This window comes from Rasamsonia byssochlamydoides (genome assembly GCF_041956645.1).
Source record: "Rasamsonia byssochlamydoides strain NRRL 3658 unplaced genomic scaffold VTN77scaffold_85, whole genome shotgun sequence".
Classification (NCBI taxonomy): Eukaryota; Fungi; Ascomycota; class Eurotiomycetes; order Eurotiales; family Trichocomaceae; genus Rasamsonia; species Rasamsonia byssochlamydoides.
Window position 1 is genome coordinate 85,015 of NW_027192468.1, and position 24,091 is coordinate 109,105.

At 48.5% G+C, this 24,091-nt stretch overlaps 11 protein-coding genes across 11 annotated transcripts; 5 read left to right on the plus strand and 6 right to left on the minus strand.

The window, feature by feature from the left end:
- Positions 1-1,162: 1,162 nt before the first annotated feature.
- VTN77DRAFT_9257 (uncharacterized protein) lies at positions 1,163-2,368 on the minus strand (the record flags this gene model as incomplete). Its single annotated transcript, XM_069425845.1, has 3 exons — positions 1,163-1,264; positions 1,320-1,776; positions 1,839-2,368. The coding sequence occupies 3 exons, from the start codon at positions 2,366-2,368 to the stop codon at positions 1,163-1,165; spliced, it is 1,089 nt and encodes a 362-aa protein (XP_069274028.1).
- Positions 2,369-4,641: 2,273 nt separating this feature from the next.
- VTN77DRAFT_9258 (uncharacterized protein) lies at positions 4,642-5,693 on the minus strand (the record flags this gene model as incomplete). The annotated part of the gene is made up of 2 exons (XM_069425846.1): positions 4,642-5,532; positions 5,595-5,693. 2 exons carry the CDS (start codon positions 5,691-5,693, stop codon positions 4,642-4,644), a joined length of 990 nt encoding a protein of 329 aa, XP_069274029.1.
- Positions 5,694-5,835: 142 nt separating this feature from the next.
- VTN77DRAFT_9259 (uncharacterized protein) lies at positions 5,836-6,188 on the minus strand (the record flags this gene model as incomplete). Its single annotated transcript, XM_069425847.1, has 3 exons — positions 5,836-5,844; positions 5,907-5,998; positions 6,068-6,188. 3 exons carry the CDS (start codon positions 6,186-6,188, stop codon positions 5,836-5,838), a joined length of 222 nt encoding a protein of 73 aa, XP_069274030.1.
- Positions 6,189-8,762: 2,574 nt separating this feature from the next.
- On the plus strand, positions 8,763-9,776 carry VTN77DRAFT_9260 (uncharacterized protein; the record flags this gene model as incomplete). Its single annotated transcript, XM_069425849.1, has 2 exons — positions 8,763-8,933; positions 9,258-9,776. The coding sequence occupies 2 exons, from the start codon at positions 8,763-8,765 to the stop codon at positions 9,774-9,776; spliced, it is 690 nt and encodes a 229-aa protein (XP_069274031.1).
- A 765-nt stretch (positions 9,777-10,541) lies between these two features.
- On the plus strand, positions 10,542-12,181 carry VTN77DRAFT_9261 (uncharacterized protein; the record flags this gene model as incomplete). The annotated part of the gene is made up of 4 exons (XM_069425850.1): positions 10,542-10,874; positions 10,991-11,241; positions 11,347-11,954; positions 12,036-12,181. 4 exons carry the CDS (start codon positions 10,542-10,544, stop codon positions 12,179-12,181), a joined length of 1,338 nt encoding a protein of 445 aa, XP_069274032.1.
- A 444-nt stretch (positions 12,182-12,625) lies between these two features.
- On the minus strand, positions 12,626-13,516 carry VTN77DRAFT_9262 (uncharacterized protein; the record flags this gene model as incomplete). Its single annotated transcript, XM_069425851.1, has 2 exons — positions 12,626-13,287; positions 13,348-13,516. 2 exons carry the CDS (start codon positions 13,514-13,516, stop codon positions 12,626-12,628), a joined length of 831 nt encoding a protein of 276 aa, XP_069274033.1.
- A 24-nt stretch (positions 13,517-13,540) lies between these two features.
- On the minus strand, positions 13,541-14,026 carry VTN77DRAFT_9263 (uncharacterized protein; the record flags this gene model as incomplete). Its single annotated transcript, XM_069425852.1, has 1 exon — positions 13,541-14,026. The coding sequence occupies one exon, from the start codon at positions 14,024-14,026 to the stop codon at positions 13,541-13,543; it is 486 nt and encodes a 161-aa protein (XP_069274034.1).
- A 1,483-nt stretch (positions 14,027-15,509) lies between these two features.
- On the minus strand, positions 15,510-17,453 carry VTN77DRAFT_9264 (uncharacterized protein; the record flags this gene model as incomplete). The annotated part of the gene is made up of 2 exons (XM_069425853.1): positions 15,510-17,251; positions 17,300-17,453. 2 exons carry the CDS (start codon positions 17,451-17,453, stop codon positions 15,510-15,512), a joined length of 1,896 nt encoding a protein of 631 aa, XP_069274035.1.
- Positions 17,454-18,837: 1,384 nt separating this feature from the next.
- VTN77DRAFT_9265 (uncharacterized protein) lies at positions 18,838-19,092 on the plus strand (the record flags this gene model as incomplete). Its single annotated transcript, XM_069425854.1, has 2 exons — positions 18,838-18,953; positions 19,002-19,092. 2 exons carry the CDS (start codon positions 18,838-18,840, stop codon positions 19,090-19,092), a joined length of 207 nt encoding a protein of 68 aa, XP_069274036.1.
- A 1,753-nt stretch (positions 19,093-20,845) lies between these two features.
- On the plus strand, positions 20,846-22,172 carry VTN77DRAFT_9266 (uncharacterized protein; the record flags this gene model as incomplete). The annotated part of the gene is made up of 2 exons (XM_069425855.1): positions 20,846-21,311; positions 21,367-22,172. 2 exons carry the CDS (start codon positions 20,846-20,848, stop codon positions 22,170-22,172), a joined length of 1,272 nt encoding a protein of 423 aa, XP_069274037.1.
- A 503-nt stretch (positions 22,173-22,675) lies between these two features.
- Positions 22,676-24,054, plus strand: VTN77DRAFT_9267 (uncharacterized protein; the record flags this gene model as incomplete). Its single annotated transcript, XM_069425856.1, has 8 exons — positions 22,676-22,717; positions 22,904-22,931; positions 23,020-23,054; positions 23,208-23,347; positions 23,476-23,491; positions 23,617-23,719; positions 23,813-23,832; positions 23,932-24,054. The coding sequence occupies 8 exons, from the start codon at positions 22,676-22,678 to the stop codon at positions 24,052-24,054; spliced, it is 507 nt and encodes a 168-aa protein (XP_069274038.1).
- Positions 24,055-24,091: the final 37 nt, after the last annotated feature.

The window sequence follows — 24,091 nt, forward strand, 5'->3', positions numbered from 1 at the left end:
TTTGCAGCTCTGCCCTTTGTTTGTACTGCCTAGCTAGGTAAAATAAAGGACTTGAATTTCGTTTTACTTACCTACTTACCCGTATGAACATAAAATAGTCAAATAGTCTTTCTTGCCTTGACTTGTATATACTCTTTCTTATGAATCAACTTACCTGTTTTTCCAGGTTGACCTGTAAAAGGCTCTTTCTTTAGAATCAAGAATCAATCCACTGATAAATAAGTGACAGGTGACTGCTGAATTAGGTAGGTAGATAGGTAGATAGGTATGCTTTGATTAAATTAAGTCTCGAGAATTTTTGTCACTAGGTCCAATTAAGAAAAAAAGAGAGAGAGAGAAAAAAAAAGGTCTTCACATTTTGCTGTTCTGTTGCTAAAGACATATTTCTTTTCTTTTACTTTTTTCTTTTCCTCTCCTCTTTCTTTTTCTTTTTCTTTTTCCCCCTTTCCTTTCTTTTCAGAGTAATTTCTATGGATAGATTATTTGTTTAACCACCTTTCGCAAGTGATTGAAATGCAGTCTGTCTGCCTGTCTGTTGGCTGATTCTCTGATATGGTAAGGATTATGTAGAGTACAATGGGGCCGCATTTGATCTGATACCTTTTTTTTTTGGCTCCATAACTTACTTCCGGGTGCTCTGATAGTTGGACAATATCGGTATTTATCTGAAATGCTTTAGGATCTAGGTACCTGAATGGACCATCCTTCCAAGTGTGCACAATTGGAATATCGGTCCTAGGTAACTTTATACTCCGATAGTTGATGGTTAACTAGTCTCAGAAGACGGTGCGACACAAAAACAAAATGAAATTTGTTTCTTTCATTTCGTCACTTCTCTTTATTCTTTCTGACGTGGTGACTTTACGAAGTAAAATATACCAGGTTGTAGGACTCATCGAGGCAATTTTTAGGAACGGAGTGATATTCTCTATTGCCATCTATCTGATCTGGTGGAGACAAGCAGGTCTGTATGTCCTGTACATACATCAATGGGCTTGTGACCGCTCGTAGTTACATCATGTCGCTGAAATAAGAGAACGGCACGCTCTCACTATACAGTCAACTATTACATCCCACTTGCAACGCAACGAGACAATCTCCGGAACTCTGCCGGCTCTCTGCCTGCATTGATAGTGCTCTCTTCTTGCTTTGTTCGTGGTGTTCACGATGCCACTTGTAAGACGGCCCGGCCGGCCAGTTGACCTGCTTTCATTTTGTTCATGAATTCCTCGAGATCCTCGAGCTTGCCTTTGGACAGGATTGGCTAGAGGCGTGTCAGCACACAAGGTCTACTGGTGCCTGGTCTAGGGGACACTCACATGAACAAGACCTCTGGCGGTGAAGTCAAGTGCTTCCTCGACGTCTTTCAAGCTGCCGACAACACTGCCGATGACCTTCAGCCTCCTCAACGCCATCATCAGCGGCGGCGCGCCTGCAATCACAGTCGGGTCCTTGGGCAGGCCAACAGCAACGACGGTACCGTTTGGCCTCAGGAGTGATGGTGCCTGAGCATAGGCTTCCTTCGTCGCGGGGAAGACGATCACCCCGTGGGCGCCGTAGGTGGTGATCTTCCTCACTTCGGCGGGGATATCTTTCGTCGTCTGGAAGTCGATGAATGCTTCCGCACCGAGCTTCGTGCAGAGCTCGCGCTTCTCGTCTCCGCCGTCAATCGCGATCACCCTCATCCCCATCGCCCGAGCGTATTGGATGGCGAAGTGGCCAAGACCACCGCCTGCGCCGGGAAGAACAATCCACTGTCCTGGCTTGACTCCAGATCTTTATGCGTGTCAGCTCAGATAATCATCTTGAACGAGTCTAGGGTATATAACTATACTTGCCTCTTAAGAGCCGCATACGCCGTCACACCACCACACATGATCGGACCAGCCTCCTCGTCTTTGACTCCATCCGGGATTCTGGATGCATACGTGCCGTCGGCCAGACAGTACTCCTGGAACGTCCCCGGGACGGAGAACCCGCTATTCAGCTGCTTGACACAGTGCACCTCATCCTGGCCATTCAAGCAGAACTCGCATTCGTGGCACGTGCCGGCAATCCACTTGATGCCCGCGCGGTCGCCGATCTTCCACCGATGCTCCATGCCGGGTCCCACGGCGACGACTCGCCCAGCACCTTCGTGGCCGGCAATGCCGAGGGACTGAGGCTGCATCTCCACGCCGAAATCCTTCCACTCGTCGTGGATCAGGGACTTGTCGGACCCGCAGAGACCGGTCCAGGTGATCTGGACCAGAATCTGCCCGGGGCCGGGCTGGGGGACATCGATTTGCTTGACGACTGGCCTGGCTGTCTCGCCTTTGCCTTCACGGACGGCGGCGCGCTGTTGTTTGGGAAGGGAGACTGCAGTCATGATTGTTTTCTAATAATATAATAAATACAATACAATATAGTATAGTATATAGTATGGAGGAAGAGATTCTGTACGGGAAAGAAGAAGTGTGAAAGTCTTAAATAAAGATATCACCTTGTCATGATTAAAAAGAGAACGAGTATTTTTTGCGGGGAATTTTGACACTTTTTGCGGGGATTATTTGCGGGGTTTTGGGGAGAGTGGGTACGGGGTATGCTCCATACCTTAACCTAGGACTTAGAACCTAGGGAAGTGAAGGCGGGGAGCGAATCAAATCAATGAATTTGAATAGATATCCAGTTGGTTATCTGGATCGTCGTGATGATCTCCGCTGATCGCGGTCCGGGTGCGGTCCGAAGCGAGGTCCTCCCAGTCCTGCACTGTACGGAATACTCTGTACAAGCCACATACATACAAGCTGCGTACGGGCTTTATTTGACTTCCCTTATCTTAACTGAGATACAGTAATAGATATGGAAGCATTGATTGGGTCAGTGGTCACAGACTCAGAACGAATCCCTTCCCACTGTCATGCTTTGAATTACTATTCCTATATTCCAATATCAGCTGTAAGTTGTTGGAATTCATGGCATACCGGTCCAACTGGATTTGGTAGTCATATAAGCTGATGTGATACATCATATTGGAAGCCGAATACCCCGCTTCTCACAATAAGGCTTATACTCCAGGTCTCCCACATCTGATTAGAATCAAGAATCAAATCTCCTTCATATCATCATATTGTCTTCTATAGTGGTGCTGTAGTAGCTTCTCCCCTACATGCTTATAGCCATAACCTCAACATAAGTAATATATAGCAAGGGAAATATCGAGTTTCAATAAAGACAGACGGTCCTTTCTCATCGAGAGGAGACAGTGTCCAGCCAAAGCTTTGGGAAAAGAAAGCAGAGAAACTTCGACCGGAGTGAAGATATGACTGACGGAGAATGGAGTATGTTCTTTTCTTTTCTGGCAGAGTTAACTGGAGGAGCTATAATAATATTTTCTTTTTCTCAGAGAGAGAGAGAGAGAGAGAGAAAGAATTTGGTTTGGTTTACTTTTGTCTGGTCTGGTATCCTACACTTATTTTTGCTCTGGTCTACGTATGGGTGGGAGGGAGGGAGGGACCATATCATACGACGTAACAACTCTTATCATGCCTTGAAATTGAGTTCTATTCTATTCTATCTCATCTCATCCCATCCCATCATATCGTATTGTATCTGGAAGGAGAGAAAAAGAACCGGCTAGATCTATCTATCAGCCTTTGTCCAATTCAACATGAGGATCACAACGACCAACATTACATGGAACATATACGTCATAATTCACAATTCCTCGAAATGATAGAGGAGGGGACTGGGAGACAATATACTCCGTAATTCGTGTGTACGGAGTAAGTGATCTTTGTTGGTTCCCCACAACATCCAACGTTACTATTGATCAGCGCACTGGATGAACATGAAGGATGGTCTTAAAGATGTATTAAGGTAAAACGGTGTCTGCCTGTCAACACAATCGGAAATGCGGACTAATAATTACTATCGAAATCCCGCTTTTCTTTCGGACCGCGGACCGAGGGTGGCTCAGTATCTGTTGATCCGTGATATCCTCTGCGGGAAGAAGCAACCGGTGCTTGTGCAGCGCCTGGAGTACATACATGTGAGCGAGAAACTCGAGAAGCACAACAACACAGAACAGGCGTCGTACCTCGACGAATGCATAATGACATGCCTCACTCAGCTCTCTCGAGCGCTTGTGTCCGCTGCAGACGCCGAATAACTCGACGGTAATATACTAGATTCAATTAGCTGAGATCGAAGCAAGGCCAGCGTAACTGTTACTCACTGTCTGCACTATGCTGATCACTATTTGCCGTGTTTGCGGCGTGGGGGAAAAAAAATCTGGTCCTAGTCAGTAGAAAAACCACATATTACTACTACTGCAAGGCAACCCACTGATGTAAAGAGCATCCGAGTGCAGTCCGTGAACAGTACCTTTTTTTCATACCTGCTGGCTGATTGATATTATTTTAATTAATACCATTAAGGAGTATCTACCTATGAGGTACACCGTGTTAAGCAGGTTATCTCAAGAGAAAGGATTGTATCTGCTGCCAGGGACACTTTCTATCAGTCTCGCCGTCAGCTCGTTATCCACCCGGGATGGCACAGAAAAGGGCAACGACCGTTGCGCTAGACGTCTCTGAACTTTGATAACGAATGGGATCGAACCAAGATCATAAGTAGGCGTCGGCGCGACGATGACCTTGGTCAAGGACGGGAAACGCTTGTCCAGCAGTTGAGTGATCCTCTCTTCCCAGTTCGCAATGTCTTCTTACGATTCCAAGCGACGAGCCGTGATGGACCCGAGGCAAGGCTCTGTAACGACGGGAAATGCACCTGTTCGGGTTCTTCATTGTCCAGCTCGATAACCTCCAGATTGGCAGTCAACGTCAAATCCTTCAGATGAGGACAATGACGGGCCAGCGATGCCAATGCTTTGGAAGTGATCCCTCCATCGATAATGAATAGAAGCGAGAGGACCTCCAGATGCACGAGTTTGGATGCCAGCACTTCGACCCTTTCGTCGGAAATGTCAATGACACAACCATCATCGGGTTCGATCTGCACTCTGCGCAGCATCGGACAGTGGGATGCAAGATGTACAAGCGATTCTCCAGTTAATGTCCGATCCTGCTTCCATGTAAAGAAAATATCCTCCAATCGAGTGCACGAAGATGCGCAACGCAGCATCTCCGCTGGGGATTGGCAATCAACGACCGAGATCGCTAGACTTTGCAGACTCTTCAGCCGGGGCAGGATTAGCCGCCACGCTCTATCTTCTGCATTCACGTCGAGAGAACGCAGATGTGGGAAAGGGACCAGATCGGGGTTTGTGGCTAGCGCCTTTCGTACGGTACTTTCACGCAACTGACTTTCAGGTCCCAGATAAAGCTTCTCGAGTCCGGGACGAAATATGAGATAACCCATCACGTTCTCCGATAACAACGGAGCCCATCCCCATATCAACTCCAGGTGCTTGATTGACGGCATTGCCTGGAGAAAATTTAGAAAATCCTCTTCTGTCAAGAGGGTGGTTGATGGATTGTCATTGACAAGGCGATTGTCGAGCAAAAGCGCTCGGAGCGAAGGCGCATTTCTCTGCAAATATGAATGTCAAAACATTCATTCATTCAAGCCATAATACTCTACTGTTTACTCACATGGATCTGCTCCAGAAACCACCGAGAATAGTATCCGCCAAAGAGCTCCAAACAGACAAGATTCGGTTGGAGGAATTGAGCCATGTCCTCCTCTTTCATATTTTCACGGCCGAGATCGACGACCAGGGACTTCAGATTCGGGAAGTGAAACCCGTTTTGCTTCAGGAGTTGAATGAGCGGGGGATACTTAGAACCAACATAATCCTTCTCACCCGGCTCCAGTCTCAAATGCCGGATATTTTTAGAATACCTGTTACTACAGTTAGTAGGACTGACAAGGGAAAAAAAAAAGAGGATCAGGTGTCAATCTACCAATGTCGCCGTTCCTCCGGGGAGTCCGCCAATCTCCTCAGTGGCGATGAAAGAGACCGAAAGGAATCCTGGTAAGAGCCCCTCCAGATCCACTAATCGCGCGCGTTTAGGAAGAAAAAAAAATAAATAATCGAAACACATCATAGCAGCGGTGGACGTACATTTGTAGCCTCCTCCGCCCACAGGCTGTTGACTTGCGCAGCGGCAACTAAGCTCCTGGAGTCGAGATGTTGCAGCACCTGCCCGACGACCTCGGGCAGTTCGAGGGGTGATGGGGGGCATCATGGACGATTAAACTAGAGTCACTAGTAGGAACGAGGTTTTCACAAATTCCAAAATTAACGCCTACATACATGGATCGTTAGCTGCGCACAGTGACATGCAGATCTAATCTGCCATCCGAAAACAAAGTTTTCAAAAGTAAACGAAGGAGAAAGAAAGGAGCTGAGAGGCCTGGCCTTGATGATAAAGAGATCCGATATCTGAGTTTCTATTTTTCCTAACCAATCCATCACAAGTTGGTGTAGGGGATAGCCGGCCTGTGGCCAATCAGCTTCTGGGCCTGCCTAAGCCTGATCCATAGCGTCCTCTACGAAGCTACAAGGAGTTACTATTATGGAATATGAATATAAACTGCTATCTAATCGTATACACCTACTAGCATAGGGCTTGTACTGCAGGTAGCAAGCGTAGAAGGGAGTGGTTCTTTACAATATTCATTCTGAGTAGAGCTAGGGGTTCAGGAGGCTGGGAGAATATATAATATGATGGCTCTCAGGATCTCGCTGAGAGTTGTAAGAACGGCTTTATTTCTGTAACTAGGCCTGACGGCCGATCCTCAGGCTCCAACATAATATTCTCTCAGTAGGCGATATATCTGTAGCATGTTGAATGTCTACTAATGGGTGCCATGAATAAATAATCATGGTCGACGATATGGAATTCAGATATGCTTAACATTGATTGATACATTTTTTATTTTTATTTTTATTTTTATTTTGGTACTGTTATGGGTCTCTATATCTTTCCAGTTTTAGAAAACATATAGCCATGCCAGGGAGGGTGAAGGTATAACCCTAAGACGTCGGTTGAGTCAATACTGGAAACAGACGGGTAGGGGAAGGGGCCTGGCTGAAGACAGCCAAACAAAATCTAAAGTCTCGCCTTTAGAGGCTGTCCTAGAGACACTGGTCAAAGCAAGCCTGGACCTGATATCTACCCACTTAACAGTCGAGAACGTAATAGCTGCTCCAGGTTCTTGCACATCAATGAAGCCAGGTTTCCCTTAGTGCTATCATATGACCAACATTTCTGCTGTCCAGCCAGTTCATGAACTAACTTACATCATCCTAAATGCTCAACACAATACAGCTCTGTCCTAGGGGCACAGGTTCGGTCATGCGGAGAAGGGAATCTTAATCTAACTGGTGGCTTTGTAAGTCTAAGCGTTTGAGCTTTTTATGTGTCTTTCATTCTTTTCTTCTTCTTCTTTTTTTTCTTTTTTGACCTCATCACTTAGTATGTATGTCCTTCATCCATTCTGAGGCGCTCTTGACAAGGGGAATGTTTTCTGCCTGTCTCTACTTTAGTCAAGGTAATGTCATAGATAGGTACCAGTTATTAGCAAAATGGTCTTCAAGAGTTGCAACGAAGCTCTGCTTGAGTAGAGTCTCAATCTTTGAGAGCTCATTGATGGGATTTCTCTGGAGAACTTTACGTCAACTTGCATAAAGCATCAGTATTTGTTTTTAATATTGGGATGGCTGTACCTAGGCACTGCCTGGGATAGCAGTATTGTAGAGGCATGTAATTTTCACCAATTCTTGCTCCCTAGGAATACACGACAAAGAGTCACATAGAGCTCTCCTTACCAAGCAGACAGGCTCAGAGGAAAGGCCCAGGCTGATCACATGACCAGTTCCTTTATTCTCACTAACATGAGTGACCTCTGCTGTCCGGGGAAGAAAACTGGACAAGGTCTCTCCGGACAAGGAGATCAGATAGAGAGCAGCGGAGGTTTATCACATGACTAGTATCTGTATTCTCACCCTCTCTGGGCAGGACTCTGACAGAGACATCAGACAAGGCTCTCTGGAGAAAATGGTCACACTGGTATGCCCAGACAAGAATATCACACAGGCTTCTCTGGACAAAAAGATCAGACAAGGCTCTCCGGACAGAATTATAGTACAGGTGTTCCCAGAGAAGATAGTTACACAGGTCTCTCCAGCCTCTGCTTTCCGATCTTCTTTTCTGGAAAAGCTCTCTCCGGACAGGCTGATCGGACAAAGAAGAGAGGTCAGCGAGAACACAGGGATAGGTCATGTGACCAGATCTTATGTTGTTGAAATCACAAGAAAATCACAAGACTCTCTCAATAGGGTTATGCCACTATGTTAAGATTCTAGGGACAAGGTGATCTCTCCCACCCATGAACCCGGCCAACAGGTCATCAAAGACGGGACCGGATAAGATAGGGAAGTGGGACTGCCTTTCTTTTTCTTTTTCTTTCTTCCTTTTTTTCCTTTTTTTTTTTACGGATATTGGATCTACCTAGGTAAGTGCCCATAGTATTAATAACCTATAATAGATCCTTCCAAGGTTGCAATAAAATAATGCACCACCAGGGCCTGTTCTGCTAGGTGCCCCAAATTTACCAATTATTCCCACATTAGGACTAGTGTGATGTGCCTATCTCATCTAGCTGCAGGACAGCCCCACCTGTATCAGATCATGACCTCCAAACCACTTTGTCAGGCAATCAGTCGCCCATAAATTGCATCACATCATATCGCTCTGTTTCTGTGAAATACAATTTTCTATTTCTGTCGTGATTAAACAAAAGAAAGAAAGCCAATGAACTCATCAATCGCCTCCTGGTCCCGGTACCCAACAGACACGGAGACGATTAACAACAGTGACGACCTACTCCATTTCTTCCTCTGCTGGAAGCGACTATCCTGCGACGAGTGTCTGTCCTGGAAAAGAGAGAAGGAAGAGAATGTGTCGTGTAGTTGGTGTCCTTTTGTATGTGATTGCTGATCTCCTTATTTTTTTTGGCTGAGTTTTGGTGATCGTTTTGTATATGATGACTATATATATGTCCATACTGTGTGCTCGATATGCCTCTGTCTTTCTTTTTTATGGAGGTCAGTCAAGGATTTGATAGTGGCTTTTTTGATGACTTGTTTTTTCTCGTATTTTTTTTTCACAATTTTGCAGTCTTCCTCCATAAACCTGTCACTCAATGTCTATTTCTGTCTGGTCCTGCTGGAGATGCAAAAAGCCACACAAGTACTCTATATACATCCATTCTATCCATTCGACCACTAACCACTGACCTTCACACAGTCATCCACCTGCGTCCCCAACCCCTCGCCAAACTTCCCCATCCTCGCCCCCCTCCGCAACTCAGATATCTGTCCGCTCGGCGCGCGGGAGCGATGGGAGCTACGCGCTCGCCCCTTTGGCTGCCAGGTCAGCACCACCACCTTCTTGACCGCCGTCGGGGCGGTTCTGGGGACGCTGGCGCTGGTCGAGTTGATGGTTTTGTTGGGAGTGTTGGGAAGGATGCTGGGCAGGTGCTGCAGGGGGAGGAGGAAGTCTACATCCACAGCGGCAGGGAGAGGGGAAAGAAGGACAGGGTCAGAAATCTCCTGGGATGTTGAGGGGAGAGTTTTGTTCATGAGCTGGAGGAGGAGGGGTCAGGATGGGAATTATGGGGATGGAAGAGGACGACGAGGAGGAAGAGGGAGAGACGAGGAGGGAGGGGAAGGGATTCATGGTTACGGTGAGAATGTGGATGAGAGGAGTCCATTGCTGAGCAAATCCTCAAACTCACCTCAAACTCACGATGATACGTGTTATTGACAAGGTCAGATTAATTGAAATTGGATGTGTAGTGCTTGCATGCAAGAAGAGCGGAATCAGTTAAGATTTCTTGATAGGTCGTCTGATCGAAACATTCTTCTTACTAGGATTGCAATTGACCAGGGAGTAATTTTAGTTTCGTACCTATGAAGAGGTGTGCAAGTTACTTACTCTCTTCAGCAATTAAATTGTTTACCGACTCAGTCATGCAAATTATACAGTATCACTACCGTGGACGGATGACATCCAATTTGAAGTTGAGCGTCATTTTCTAGCTTGAATCTCCCCAGTTTGTCTTCTTCCTTTTCCTTTTTTTTTTTGGATTTTTACTGTATTTTTTTTTCTCTTCATGATCAATCGCTACTTCTTAAGCAATTCCTGGTCATTGTGCAATTAATAATGCATATGCTAGTCAAGAACTAACTGATCGACTGGTTTAACCGCGGAGCTCGGCTCGCGCGGGATTCCCCACGTGCCCCAGAGTCGAGATTAGCTTTCTCCGCATTGCCTATCTACATAGCCTACACATGATCCATGGATAGACACTATCATCTCAACTCAACTCATCTCATAAAATCATCTACTTTGGTTCTTCTGCTGCTTGATGGACCCGATGAAAGAGAATGTCAAATAGAGACCATGATCTGCTGATCGAACTGAAACTCCTACCTATATCTATCACCATATCGATAATAACAGCATCGCATTATATAACACCATCAACTTGCCTAACTGAAAAAGGCAGAAAAGAAAAGACAGACGACAATGGCAACAAACCCCCCCAACCCAATCCCCTTCTCCGAACCCCCGTATCTCCGCGGCCTCCCCTCGCCATACTACACCGACTCGCACCGGCGCTTCCAGCAAGCCTGCCGGGCTTTTCTATGGGAGAACCTGCACGCGCACGCGCTGGAGTGGGAGCGCGACGGCCACGTGCCGGAGCATGTCTTTGCGACGTTCGCGAAGCATCACATGCTGATCCCGAACTTGCCGCCGCCGTTGCCGGTGCAGTGGTTGAAGAGGCTGGGCATTCATGAGATTTTGGGTGTGAAAGTTGAGGAGTGGGATTATTTGCATACGGGGATTTATTGCGACGAGGTATGGCCAGTAGCCAGTTACCAGCAAGATGTTGGTTGATAGGGTTCTGTCGTCGATTGACGATCTATATATAAACTGCATGATACTGGGGTGATCTCTGATGCTGACGACTGCAGATGTCCCGATCCGGCCTCAGCGGCCCTGCCATGTCGCTGACCGCCGGCCACGCATTCGGGATTCCGCCCATCATCAAGTTCGGCAGTCCGGAACTGCAAGAGCGCTTCCTTCCAGATTTCCTCACCTGCAAGAAGCGAATGTGTATCGCCATCACGGAGCCGGAGGCCGGTAGCGATGTGGCGAACATCACAACGACGGCGGTCAAGACGTCGGATGGGAAGTACTATATTGTCAATGGGACGAAGAAGTGGTATGTATATGCTATTCCTGTGGAGATCACTTTCTTCCTTCCTTTCTCTTATAATGGTTGAATATCATTAGTTTAATGGATAATGGTAATCCGATATGGCTGCAGGATCACAAACGGCATCTGGTCCGACTACACCACCATGGCCGTCCGCACCGGCGGCCCCGGCCCAACCGGCCTGTCGCTGCTCGTCGTCCCGCTGAAGGGCCATCCAGGCGTGAAGATGCGGCCCATCTCCGTCTCGGGCCAGACCTGCGGCGGCACGACCTTCATAGAGCTCGACGACGTCAAAGTCCCCGTCGAGAACCTCATCGGCCAGGAAGGCCACGGGATGCGGTACATCATGACGAACTTCAACCACGAGCGCCTGACCATCGCCGTCGGGGTGACGCGGCAGGCCCGCGTCGCGCTGTCTGCCGCATTCGAGTACTGTTGCCGGCGGGAGGCGTTTGGCAAGACGCTGGTGCAGCAGCCCGTCGTGCGGCACCGGCTGGCCAAGGCGGGCGCGGAGCTGGAGTCGCTCTCCGCGTGGATCGAGCAGTTCCTCTACCAGCTGAGCCGGTTGAACAAGGATGACGCCGACCGCGAGCTGGGCGGGTTGACGGCGATGGCGAAAGCCAAGGCGGGCATGGTGCTGAACGAGTGCGCGCAGTGTGCGGTGCTGCTGTTTGGCGGCAATGGCTATACGAGAGGGGGTCAGGGGGAGATAGCAGAGAGTACGTAGCCTTCTTGCTGTCAATCAAATGTCCTATCTTATTAATTGACGTACATGTTGACAACTAACGTATCTGCTGCAGAAATCTACCGCGAAGTCCCCGGGGCGCGCATCCCTGGTGGGTCAGAGGACGTCCTGCTCGACCTGGCAGTGCGGCAACTGGTGAAGAATTATCAGGCGCAGACGAAGAAGTTGGCGGAAGAAGCAGCGTTGAAATCGAAGATCTAACAATGGAAATAACAGTAATGAATGAATGCATTAGGTTCGGATCAGCATCAGCATTGGCAACTCGGAAAGCAAACGTATTTATACTATACGAGTATGACACGAGAAAGGGGGGAAAATGAATTCTCATAGTTCATCATATCATATCCGTTACATTAACATGTCCCATTCCACGTAACCAGACAGAAAGAGACAGGGGTATTAAAATATGTATAGAAGTAGCAGGACAGGCCAGGGCAACAACAGACCCCAGACCAGACAAGAATCGAATAATATGCCAAATCTATATACAGCAGATTATGAAAGTGTACAGAAATATACAGGTAAAAACGCCATATCCCGGACAATCGACAACAAAATGCAAATACCAATGAAATGCACAAGAACATGTCATCCATTATCGTGGGCGTAGAATCGAAATAAAGGTCGATCGCATCCAGACTTGAATCAAAACCAGAGGATGCCCACGACCAGACTGACCAAAATAGCCAGGAAGCTCCCCCGTCGATCGGCCGGGCTAGAGGCTCCTCCGCCGACCTTGGTCTCTTCCGCGATTCTCTCGAAGGAGGGCGGGGAGAAATTGAAGGAGTGGGTGATTGGCGTGTGTGGACTGCGAGGAGTCGAATGACTACCAGCCGGAGGATTCGAAAGTGCAACTCGATGATCGGGGAGGACTGATCGAGAAATGGGCCGTTTCAACAACCCACCATCTACAGACGCAAGGCGAAAGAGACTCGTTTGACAGACCTGCTGCCACGTCTCCCAGAGACGGACGGAGAGGGGACGAAGAACACCGACATGGGCGTGCGATTGATCTGCCGGGTTGGCGCAGATGGAACTGCGTGGTAGGGAGGTTGTGGAGGTAGAATTGAGATCGGAGGTGTCTTGCGAACACAGTTGGATGCCAGGGACAAAAGATTGGCCGGGGTTTTCCAATGGAGAAACCGGCTGAGCGTGTCTGACATTGACTGCCTTGACAGATCCTGTCCAAGCATCCCCAGCTATGCTGGTCCACTGGTCGCCAGCGGGATCGTATATGCCAGTCTTCTCCGGCAGAGGCAGAGCGTCACCGACTTCGAATCGACTTGTGTAGCTGGTCGAGGAATCACCTGCAGGTATGCAGTCAGCATCGCGTCTGAAAAAAAAAAGATATATATATCCACACGTACGCGAAATGTCCCTGCCAAGGCCATTGTCGACCCAACTCGGCCGGGCAGGATGAAAGCAGCCGCTGTAGGTTCGCCATGCGTCGCAGACAATCGGGGTGATCGTGAGAAGCGTCGCGACGACGAGGGTGAGCAGAGGAATGGCACTTGGATTCTGCAGCCCCGACGGCATTATCGGGCGCTTTAGACAGGGCAATCAACGCAAGAGGATGCAGACCAGATCATGAGACATGCGCCGACTGTGCCAGCCATATGGGCCAGCCGCTACGACAACAAAACTGCTTGGAAATGTATTAAACAGACACAAATATATCGACGAGATGACAACGACGACAGACGACTGAGTGGGAGGGGAGGGAGGGGGCGGGGAGCCGTTGTTGCTGCGGCGATGCGTGTAGCAGACTGCGAGGCGAGTAGATCGCTCAGCCGATCGCAGCCTCGTCGCCACCAACCTAACGAACCGCGTCAGCTGCAGCCAAGGCAGAGAAAGGAGAACAAGGAAGCAGGCTGAGTGTGCTGCCGTCTGCCAGTCTGCCAAGCTTCCACGAGTCCGTTGAAGGTGGTGATCTGTCTCAGAGTTAGTTCTGTTCGATGTAGCGTCGTGCTGTTCCTTTCCCGTTCGGAAGGTGACGTCAACCAGAACAGGCATGTCGGACTCGATTCCCATTGAGTCTGCCAGCATTTTTATTTCCTGTCCAATTCGGCCTTGTTTGGAGGGTGACTAGCTAATGCGGATTCTGCCTCTGTTTTTCTCTCGTCTTGACGGAGTACTCTGTACAACTGTGTTGCTTATCCGTGGCCTTTGATTCGCTCTGCAGGGCTAGATACTAGTAGAGATAGAGACTCTAGGTCTTACTCTTGACTCTTGATTCTGCTCTCTATTAATAGTATTGTACCTTTTAATTTAGACATAAATTAATTTTGTCGACTTGGTATTTTTTTTTTGGCTCAGACGGAATACTGGTCAGTACGACCTAGGAAATCATGGAGGTTTCCATTTTTGGAACACATGCACATGCACATGCCCATGCACACCTATAAGAAAGACATCCCACCAACTCAAAAAGCTACAGTAATAGTACTGTACTCCGTACATACAATGCAAATTCTCAGGCATAGCCACACTATGCAGCACCTGGCACTCTGCAGTCAGCAACACATAGGAAGGACTGTGATAGAAACAAATAAATAATCAACAACGACAATAATAATTCATCTGCATTTGTATTTCACACGATAATAAATTATTGGAATAATACTAATGATTCCCTAAAACACATACAACTCCAGCGCACTGCTTACTTACTTACTTACATACCTCCCTAGGTAGGTAGTTAGTTCACTGGTAACTTATCATAACCAACGCGCAATCTCACTCATCTGAAACAGAGACAGGGACAGAAGGGGTAGGTATTTCGGTTATCATCCCATCTTGGATATTTTCCATCCCTGAGGACCTCTCTGATTGCCTTGCCTTGCCTTGCCTTGCTACCTTGCCTCCCTCCCGTCCCGTCCCGCCCGTCCACTATCACTGGGCGCATGGAATCCTATTCCGAATCCGGATTTGAATCCGAGCCACCCAGCACATTGTAGTGCAGTATGTACAGTATGTACTGTACCTACCTAGGTAGGGAGGTAGTACAGTATACACATAGTGGACGGATGGTCCGACCGATGGAATAAGTAAAGCAATGCAGGACAGCAGACTGCAGACAGCAGATAGATCAGATGGATGGATGGATAGGTGGATAGATGATAGATACGTCATTGACGCATCATTATTCTATCCTCGGAGTCTGCTTCTCTATTGCAAGGAGGAGAGAAGAGAAAAGAGTAAATGGTAATGAAAAATGAAAGAGGGGAAGAATGGAAAGGGAGGATCGGAAATACTAGATAAGACCCTGAGTCAGGATATCGGTAGACTTGATTACAGTCAATGTATTCACGTGCTCACAGGAGTATCCAGCCTGGTCAATTCTGTAGGATAATATACTCCATTGTACAGTAAGCATAATCGTGTGGACTTGCTGATGCCAGTCAACAACAGAAAAGTCATCGAACAGAAAGAAAAGCGGGCCAACTGGGGGTATAGAAAAGGGAAAAAACAAATTGCAGACACAGCCAAACCAACAGACCAATGAAATCCGATGCAGCTATTCAACCAATCATGCAGGATCATCGGCAATCTCCTCAAGGCCATCATCACCCAGAAAACCAACAAATGCCCGATCTAGAAATGCATACCATACTTTGTTTCTATAGTGCTTCTTCTTTTTATCCTTCTTCTTCTTCTTCTTCTTCTTTTTCATCGCATCTACCTCGTCGTCGCTCCCCTCCAGGCGATCGGCTTTGTTGGGGTCCTTTTTGGCAATGCGCGTAGCGAGCTTGAAGAAACTCCGCACCGTCAGATCTTCCATTCGGTAGATATCATCGTCGCGCGTGTGGTATTCGACTTCAAACTCAATGGGAACCGGCTTGCTACCTGGCTTGTCACCTGGCTTCTTGTCGGCTTCTTGCTCCAACCGGGTCAGGTTGGCATAGTATTGGGTGTAGCTCAGGAAAGTCAGCGGCTGGTTCGAGTACGCCGGGCCCGGAGGGGCAGACGATGCCGGGGGCTCTGGGATTTTGAACTTGGACTTTGTCTTCGACGCATCTTCTGACTCCCTTGCAGAAGAGGGGTAGCCGCTCGTTCGGGCTTGCGCCCACGTGATGGCATTCTCGAGTCCCGTGATATTGTACTCGAACACCCGCAGGGTCGGATAGTAGTTGGGAACCACACTGGGCGACACCAGAGACACCGCATACCGCTCCGCCCACAGGCCGCCGATTTTCTTCAAAAATTGCCTTTTCTTTCTCTCCTTCTCCCATGAGTTGACCGGGCTGTTCTGGTCACCGTCCACTGCTGCCCATCCGTCAGAGTCCAGAGGAACGCAGGATGGCGGAGTGGGCATTCTCGACCATTCGTCTCGAAGACTGGCCAAGTAGCTGGTTCGGGACTGCGTTGTCAATTCGTCGTCGTTATCATCGTGATTATCATCCTGGGAGGAGCTCGGTGTCTCTTCCCCATCCTCAAAATCCGCAATATCGATGTCGTGGGTGTCCTGCAGGATAAAGTGGTCGATGTTCATGTGCCCGTAGAGGCTCCCCACGACCACGTCGCGATATTGGAGCAGCCACAGCGCGTATTTCTGCCAGCACGTCTCGTCCCAATTCCGCTTGTCTCCGGACCGGGCGGGAGGCACGTGCCCCATCAGGATCGCCTTCATGCCGCGTTCCCGCATCAGCTGCAGCTGCACGCGCAGCCATTCCATCTGGTGGTAGCCGGGCTCCGACTTGGCCTTGCATCCGTCGACCGCGTTGTTCGACTCGAAAAAGTACATCGTGTTGAGGCTGACGACGGCCAACTTTCCGGGAATCACTTCGCTCCAGAACCAACCGCCTTCCACGAAGGTATGGCGCTGATGTTCTGGAATGAACTTCTTCCACAGCTTAGCATACTTCCTGGTCCACACGTTAGGCCCTTTGGTGAAGATGTTGTGGGGCATTATGTCGTTGTTCCCGATGTTTGGGACGATGGGGATGAGGAGATCTTTGGTCGGCTCATTTGTCCTTTTGCTGAAGACATCCACAAACTTGTCTACGAGGATCTGGTTGAATTCTTCGATCTGGCTCTGGGACCGTGGGATGCGCTCATCGTTGTCGTGGCGGGCCGAATCACCGGTCCAGACGACGAAATCGATCTGATCTTTGAGATTCTTCTCGATCCAGTCGAAAGTCTCGTTGACCAGCGCCTGGGGGGAGTCGCACTCGCTTCCTGCCGCGCCCAAGTATCCCGCCGCTCCTTTCCACCTGTGGCAGGCCTTGTTTTCTGAGGAACCCGGTCGGTAGAAGCTGTCCAAATGCACATCTAGTGAGGTCAGTAGATGTACCAGTGGTTATCGGAGAACCAATGTACCCGTAATATGTAAGAATCGTCCATGCAGCCTGCGCGAAGCAGCCTCGTCGCCATTCTGGATCAGTTGCGCCTGCTCAGCGCTGAGAGGCTGCTGCGGAACGGTCACTGTCGAGGCAGCGACGGCGGCCACCAGCAGGCTCAGGAGGAACCGCATGATGGACGAATTCGTCAGATTCGAACAACGACGAAGCGGGGACCATCTGGTTCAGATCGGGCCATATATCGGCAAAAGAGAATGATGTACTCGTACTTCTGCAGAATCCGCTGTGTTGGCGCACTAGCGATGGCCAGCAGATCGACGTCACCATGCGATCGGACTCCAGGCACGGCGACAGGGGGGTCCGCCCAATCGGGAAGCGATGGGTCCGTTGCAGTTGGCTAGCGTCGCTTCTGGAAAACGTGGCTGGCTTTGCTTCAAGGTCCTCAAACGTTTTCAAAAAGAAAAGAATGACGCTCAAAAGAGATCAGAAGGATGTCGATGTTGCTATATACTTAACTCTGTACAGAGTACTAGCATAGAGATCCCGCGGTCGCATGTCCTCGTCTGCCCCGGGCGCACGCGACACTGCCAGCTGGATGGAAGGAAAGCCAGCCTCCGTGGGAGAGCCCGGCACGTGCGGCAGCGAATGGTGATGGATGGCTGAGGACCCTGCAGTCACCCAGATGATTGTGGAGATCAACATGAACAAGAATCTGGGAGGATTATTCCCGTACCCAGTTGCCTAGTAGGTAACGACAATGTGACCCTCCAGTTAAGCTTGTGATGACTCTATACCGACTCCGTAGATTCCAGTCCAATCCTCAGCGGGGGATCGACATTTGGCACAGCACGGAGTACTCGTACTATGCAAGCCAATCCGGATGCAAGCGCAATCTTATTCGAGTGTAGATACTAAAGGGGAATAGGGCTTGGTACCTAATTTGGCTTGGTAACATCAATTTTATAGAATTTGGATTTATTCCCCTACGCTATAAAACATTAAAATCCGTTTTTGCATACTGTCAAGTGGCTGTAAAAATCAACATACAAGAAGCATACCAAATTCATGAAATCTGCCTAGCCCCTATACTAGCAAGACATATGTAAGTTGGATTGGCAAAGGGATTATTACCTCCATTATTAGTGAGAACTTATATTTACGCTATTAGAAAGGGATATGCCTTGGTAAGGGAGACAAAATATTACTAAGGGATAATTAATATCAAGAACAATAAGGAATATAGGTAGGAAGCCCGCCTTGGAAGTAGATGATGAAAATCACTTATATAGTAGGTGGTCCAGGCATAGAACAGGTATTTTCTTCAAGTTAAAACCAGTCGAGCGAAGCGAGACCTGCAAGGCTTGTATAAACATAAACGACACTACATTAAGACTTCATTGCCAAATTGCTTGAATTGAAGGGCGTCATGTGGTTGCAACAAGGCTTGGCCGTATCCATAATGGAACAGAGCAAATGAGTCAAACATGAAACGCGTGACGCTTCCTTCGAACCTCCACTCTGCATCAGCTCTACATCCTCTGCTGCATTCTCTCCACGATGGATTTAACTAATGTTACAGCTTCCAAGATCACTTTCAAACAACAGTTATCCTGCACGCGTTTCTCAGTGATATTCCTCGCGGTGATCCGGAATCAGGAATATGTCATGAAATGGTAAGATCGAAGCGTTTCAAACTATGTCTCAGATACTAAGCTCGATAGCATCATGGCCGTGGGCCCAAGCAATACTATGAGTCCCCCGATCGGGAAACAGACATCCACATCTGCGAATCTACTGCATACCGGCGCCTGAAGTATGCTGGCCTCTGTGATCAGGTATCATTCCAAAATTCTATGGGACGATCGAAAACCTGGATCCAAAGCTGTGCCAGCCTCATCTCAAGATGTTTCTAGATGCGAATACCCGCCTAACACAATTCTCTGGGAACACATCCCCAATATGCAGATGCTACATTGGACCAATTATACTCAGAAGAGGATGGAAAACTTTATTAAAGGCTTCTGGGAGATCCACAATGCGCTCATTGAGCACAGTGATATCTACCCCAGGAATATGATGGTGGTCGAAGGTGACCCTGAAAGGGCAATCTGCATCGACTTCGATTGGGCGCAAACCTTTGATCCTGTCAGCTTGACTGAGCTACTCGTGCCAGGAGAATCAAGGAACTGAACAGACTTCCATGCACTCTGGATCAGGCTTCTCATCTCAGATGACAACCCAGCCGCGCTCCGGGTCGCCTGCAGTGTTGAAGCAAGTCGAAAAAAAAAATCCACGATTAGGAAGGAAGTCAATCAGACGGAAAAAGGCTGTGGCGAAAGATAGCCGCATATTATAGATCATGCATGGTGCGGATGTCTCTTTGGCAAGAATCAGAGAGAATGGCCCAATGTTTACCTTCTCGTCAAGGTCCGTCGGGATTTCGGACTTCTAAATCCTATACTACCTAGGTAGGTAAATCAGGAATCAGGTTGCAGATTACTTTTGAAATATGAGCTAACCGCAGACTGAGCAGTACTCGTGTATCATCTCACTCAAGTAGAATGATTCCCTCTGCGAACTCTAATTCCAACTCACCTCCGGATTCTTGGACGGACACAGTTCCTTCACCTGCTTATTAAATAACCTTGTTTTATTCAGGATTGGCGTGCCTATTCCGTCGCCAGCATAACTCCTAGACTATATATAGAGCTCGGCATCAGTTTGTCCACGGATGTTTGGTTTTGTGTCAATAGATACAGTCCAAGCAAGCACCAGCCCAACTAAGTCGTCTTCTATAGGAGGGGTTAGCCGGCACCGCAGCTCCATGGATTCCGGGATAGACAATGATTTGAACCATGACTACCTGAGGCTTTTCTGCTAAGTAACAGGATTGGTGGCGTCGATTCTGTCGACAGCCTCGAGCATGGATGGATACAGGCTAATTTAATTTATTACTCCGCATTTGCCTGACGAGAGATATTTCCCCGCACAAACACGCAATCCTGATCTCCTTCGAGGAAGGATCATCGTCCAGCGATTATTTCCACAATAAGTAAGGATCGATTCATGATTGTGTTGCAATTTCGGCCGATAAGTTTGTCTCACTTAGGATGCAGAAGGGTGATGCGTCGTCGGGAGAACTATCACCAGCTGTAATGCCGATAGGATATTCGACATGCCACCACCATCCACGAAGCAGGTAACTGTTGAAGATGGAAGTATTTCCTACATCGTCAATTATTAATTTTCCCTGTTTCCCCCTCATCTTGTCACTGACCAGGGATGCTCCTTCCTTTCGTTGGAGACACAACGTTTGTTCCTTGTCTACTGACAGGGCAGGTGCATCCAAACCAGGCCATGGAGGCATCTCTGCATTCCAGGTAACTGCCTCTTGGACATTCTTCTTTCCTCGAGCAACGTCATTGATTTCTAATCCAGAGGCAGATCATTGATGTGCAACATGGTCTGCAAGGATATCAACCATAAAGAGGGCATTGTTCCCGTTCCGCCATAAACAAGCTGACTCTGGATTTTTAATATCTACCTGTTACAAGGATACATACCTATGAAGTCGCTTTATTATATGCTGGCCGCAGCCTTTGCGGCCATCTCCGCCGGCCAGGTCACTTTCCAAGGCTCCTCCGGGACGCGACTGCGCGTCGACAACGGCACGTATGGGCCCCCGATCGAAGAGGTGCACTACTTCTACGACCAGTGGCCAGTCGGATTTGCGGTGTCGAGCGAGGGCCGCATCTTCGTGACCTACTACCCGGGCGACTACACCTACACCTTGGGCGAGGTGGTCAACTTGACCGCCGAACGCCCATACCCCAGCCCGGAATGGAACATCCCCCCGACCAACATTACTCAGGTCATTGATGGCACGCTGTTCGGCTCGACTAATTCCACCGGCTTCATCAGCGTGCAGGCATTGTACATCACGCCCGCTACGGACACCCGGCCAGAGACCTTGTGGGTGCTCGACGTCGGTCGGCCCAACGTTCAGTCTCAAATGGCCTATGACCTGCCTGGTGTGCTGAGATATTGGATCGACGACAGAAATAGTATCACTAACACTGACAACAGGAGGGACGAAGCTCGCCGCAATCAACCTCGACGACGACACCGTCATGCGGGAGTATACCTTCCCGTCGACCGTGAACTACCCCGACTCGTCGGTCAATGACATCCGGTTTGACTTGCGCCCGAACATCACCGAGAGCGGCGAGGGAGTAGTTTACATCAGCGACGAGTCCCCCGAAGGTCGCAACGGGATCATCATCTTAGATCTCGGGACGGGTGAGTCCTGGAGACATCTCGACCGTCATCCTTCGACGTTAGGCACGTACGGCGTCGTGCCCAGCTATCAGGGCGTCCCGTTCTACCAGCAATCCATCGATACGCCGTATTTCCAACACCTCACGCAAGGATGTGACGGCATCCAGCTGGATCCGACGGGGTCGGTTCTGTATTTCTCGCCCATGACGTCGGATTACCTCTACTCCATCGAGACCAAGTATCTTCTGGACCACACGAGTCCGACCTCGGTGCAGGCGGCCTACAACAACGTGAAGAACCTGGGCCAGCGCGGCGGGAACGGGAACGGGTTCGAGGGCGACTCGAACGGGCTGATCTACCAGGGGATTCCGGAGCAGAACGCGATCTATGCGTATGACCCGTCGCAGCTGCGGACCATCCCATTCCTGCGCGATCCGCGCATCATCTGGCCGGATGGGATGTCGATTGCCGAGGACGGCTATCTCTATGTCATTATCAATCAGCTGCCGTATCAGCCTATTTGGAACAATGGCACGGATCTGCGGGAGTATCCGGGGGCGATCCTGCGGGCGAAGCTGCCGAACAACGGGACAAAAATCACCACTCTGTACTAGTTGACGCTAAAAAAAAAATGAGGATATATACCTTATTCTCAAGCCAAAGTCATTCTTAATACTTGGCGTGTGACTGTATAGTTCGATTAATCCAGAATATTACTACTGCATGGTATCTACATGTTCTTTCATCTTACCACCTTTTCAAATAGAACATCCGATTGGCATAGGCAGAGCTTTTGATAGAAACCATACTGGTAGCCAATCACAGCCTCAAATTTTATAATAGCCTAACCTAACTCCACAGCAAAACAACTTTCTCCTCACGATGGACGGACACACTGACGTAGATCCCTCCGCGTCGTTGCCCCTCACTTGCCCCTCCTATACTCATCGACAATCCCGAGGGTAAAGTCCAGAAATGTCTGGACCAACCCACGTCAAACGCATCTCGACTCGACTAATCCACACAGAGCGCACAGTCTAGTCGTCTCCTTTATTTTTTACTGACCAAAGTCATCAGAATCTTCTTACTTTTGCTTCGAGAGAAATAATAAATAAATATGGCCGGCTTTCCATCCGTCAAGCCCGCTTTTACCATCCAGGTATGTATATAGACAGGCATCTGCTGGTATAGTTATGTTGCACAGTACAGAGGTGATGCCATTGTCACATCCGTCGCATTTATCTCTCTCTCTCTCTCTCTTACCCTTAGACACGTTGATATCACTCATTATTCAGCTGTTATCAACTGTTGTTGATGGTGGACCACTGATATTGACTTCTCCTAGGTTACTGTCGCTCCGCCTCTCTCTGTGGGTATGCATGAACGAATGATTCCAACACAAACCAGTTGATAGAGCACCTGAGGAGGATGAGTGTTGATCACCTTTCATATCCTGTACAGGCAGCGCCCACCGCAAGACGAGCCTGACCATTGTGGTACGTTTTTATTCCCTACTAACCTTTTTTTTTTCTTTTTTTTTTATTTTGTCCTTTTATTTTTTTCCTTTTATTTTTTCTTTTATTTTTTCTTTTTTTTATTGATAGACTAACACAACCTCTCCCTTCCGGAGAAATGGATGAAATGACTAGCCCATGACCGGAGGCACCATCACCTCTGAAGCAGGCTTCTCCCCAGCGATTCACGGCGAGTTTGTCGGCACGGGCAACGACTATATTCATGTCGACCCAGATAATGAGCGGATGCGGTTGGATGCGCATGGGGTGGTGAAGTATGACACATCACATATACCTTGACATGTCTATATTTGAGCGTTACAGCAGAATGATGAATTGTCCACGACTTGGAGCTGATTGACTGACCGATTGACTGACTGCTGCGAATTGAATGACGGAACAGGACCAATGATGGCGCGGTATGTCTCCTACCTACGTATCTATCGAATCCCACGTTTCTTTCCGCTGTGAAGCACTGAAGAAAAAAAAAACGAAGAGGAAAGATGAATGAACCTGCTATTTACTAACGGTTTGCAATATCCAGCTGATCTACCTAAACTACAAAGGCACCGTACGCCTCACACCCGAGGTGAAGAGCATCTTTGCCGGCCAGGCGGGGGATCTCGCGACGCCGTTTGGCGATGCTTGTACGTTCGATTCCTAACCATCATTTTTCATTTTTTTTCTCTCCAAGGGAATGGACTTCCAGAACTAACATGACCTGATTGTTTGACTTATAGTCACTTATATTACCTTCGAGGTGCGTTTCTACCTATCTATCTATCATTTTTAACTCTGAAGAAAGGATGAGCAAAAAAAAAAGGAAATCCTTCAACTGACAGAACTCTACGGCCTCCAGACCGGCGACGAGCGCTACAAAGACCTCGAGAACGGCGTCTTTGTCGCGCAGGGCCGCTTCGTCAATCAGAAGGACAAGCCCCTGGTGGTGGAATACAGGGTTGGTCAGGTGGTGCAGGGGTGAATGAGTTAGTGTACATCCCTAGGTAGGTTGAAGGACA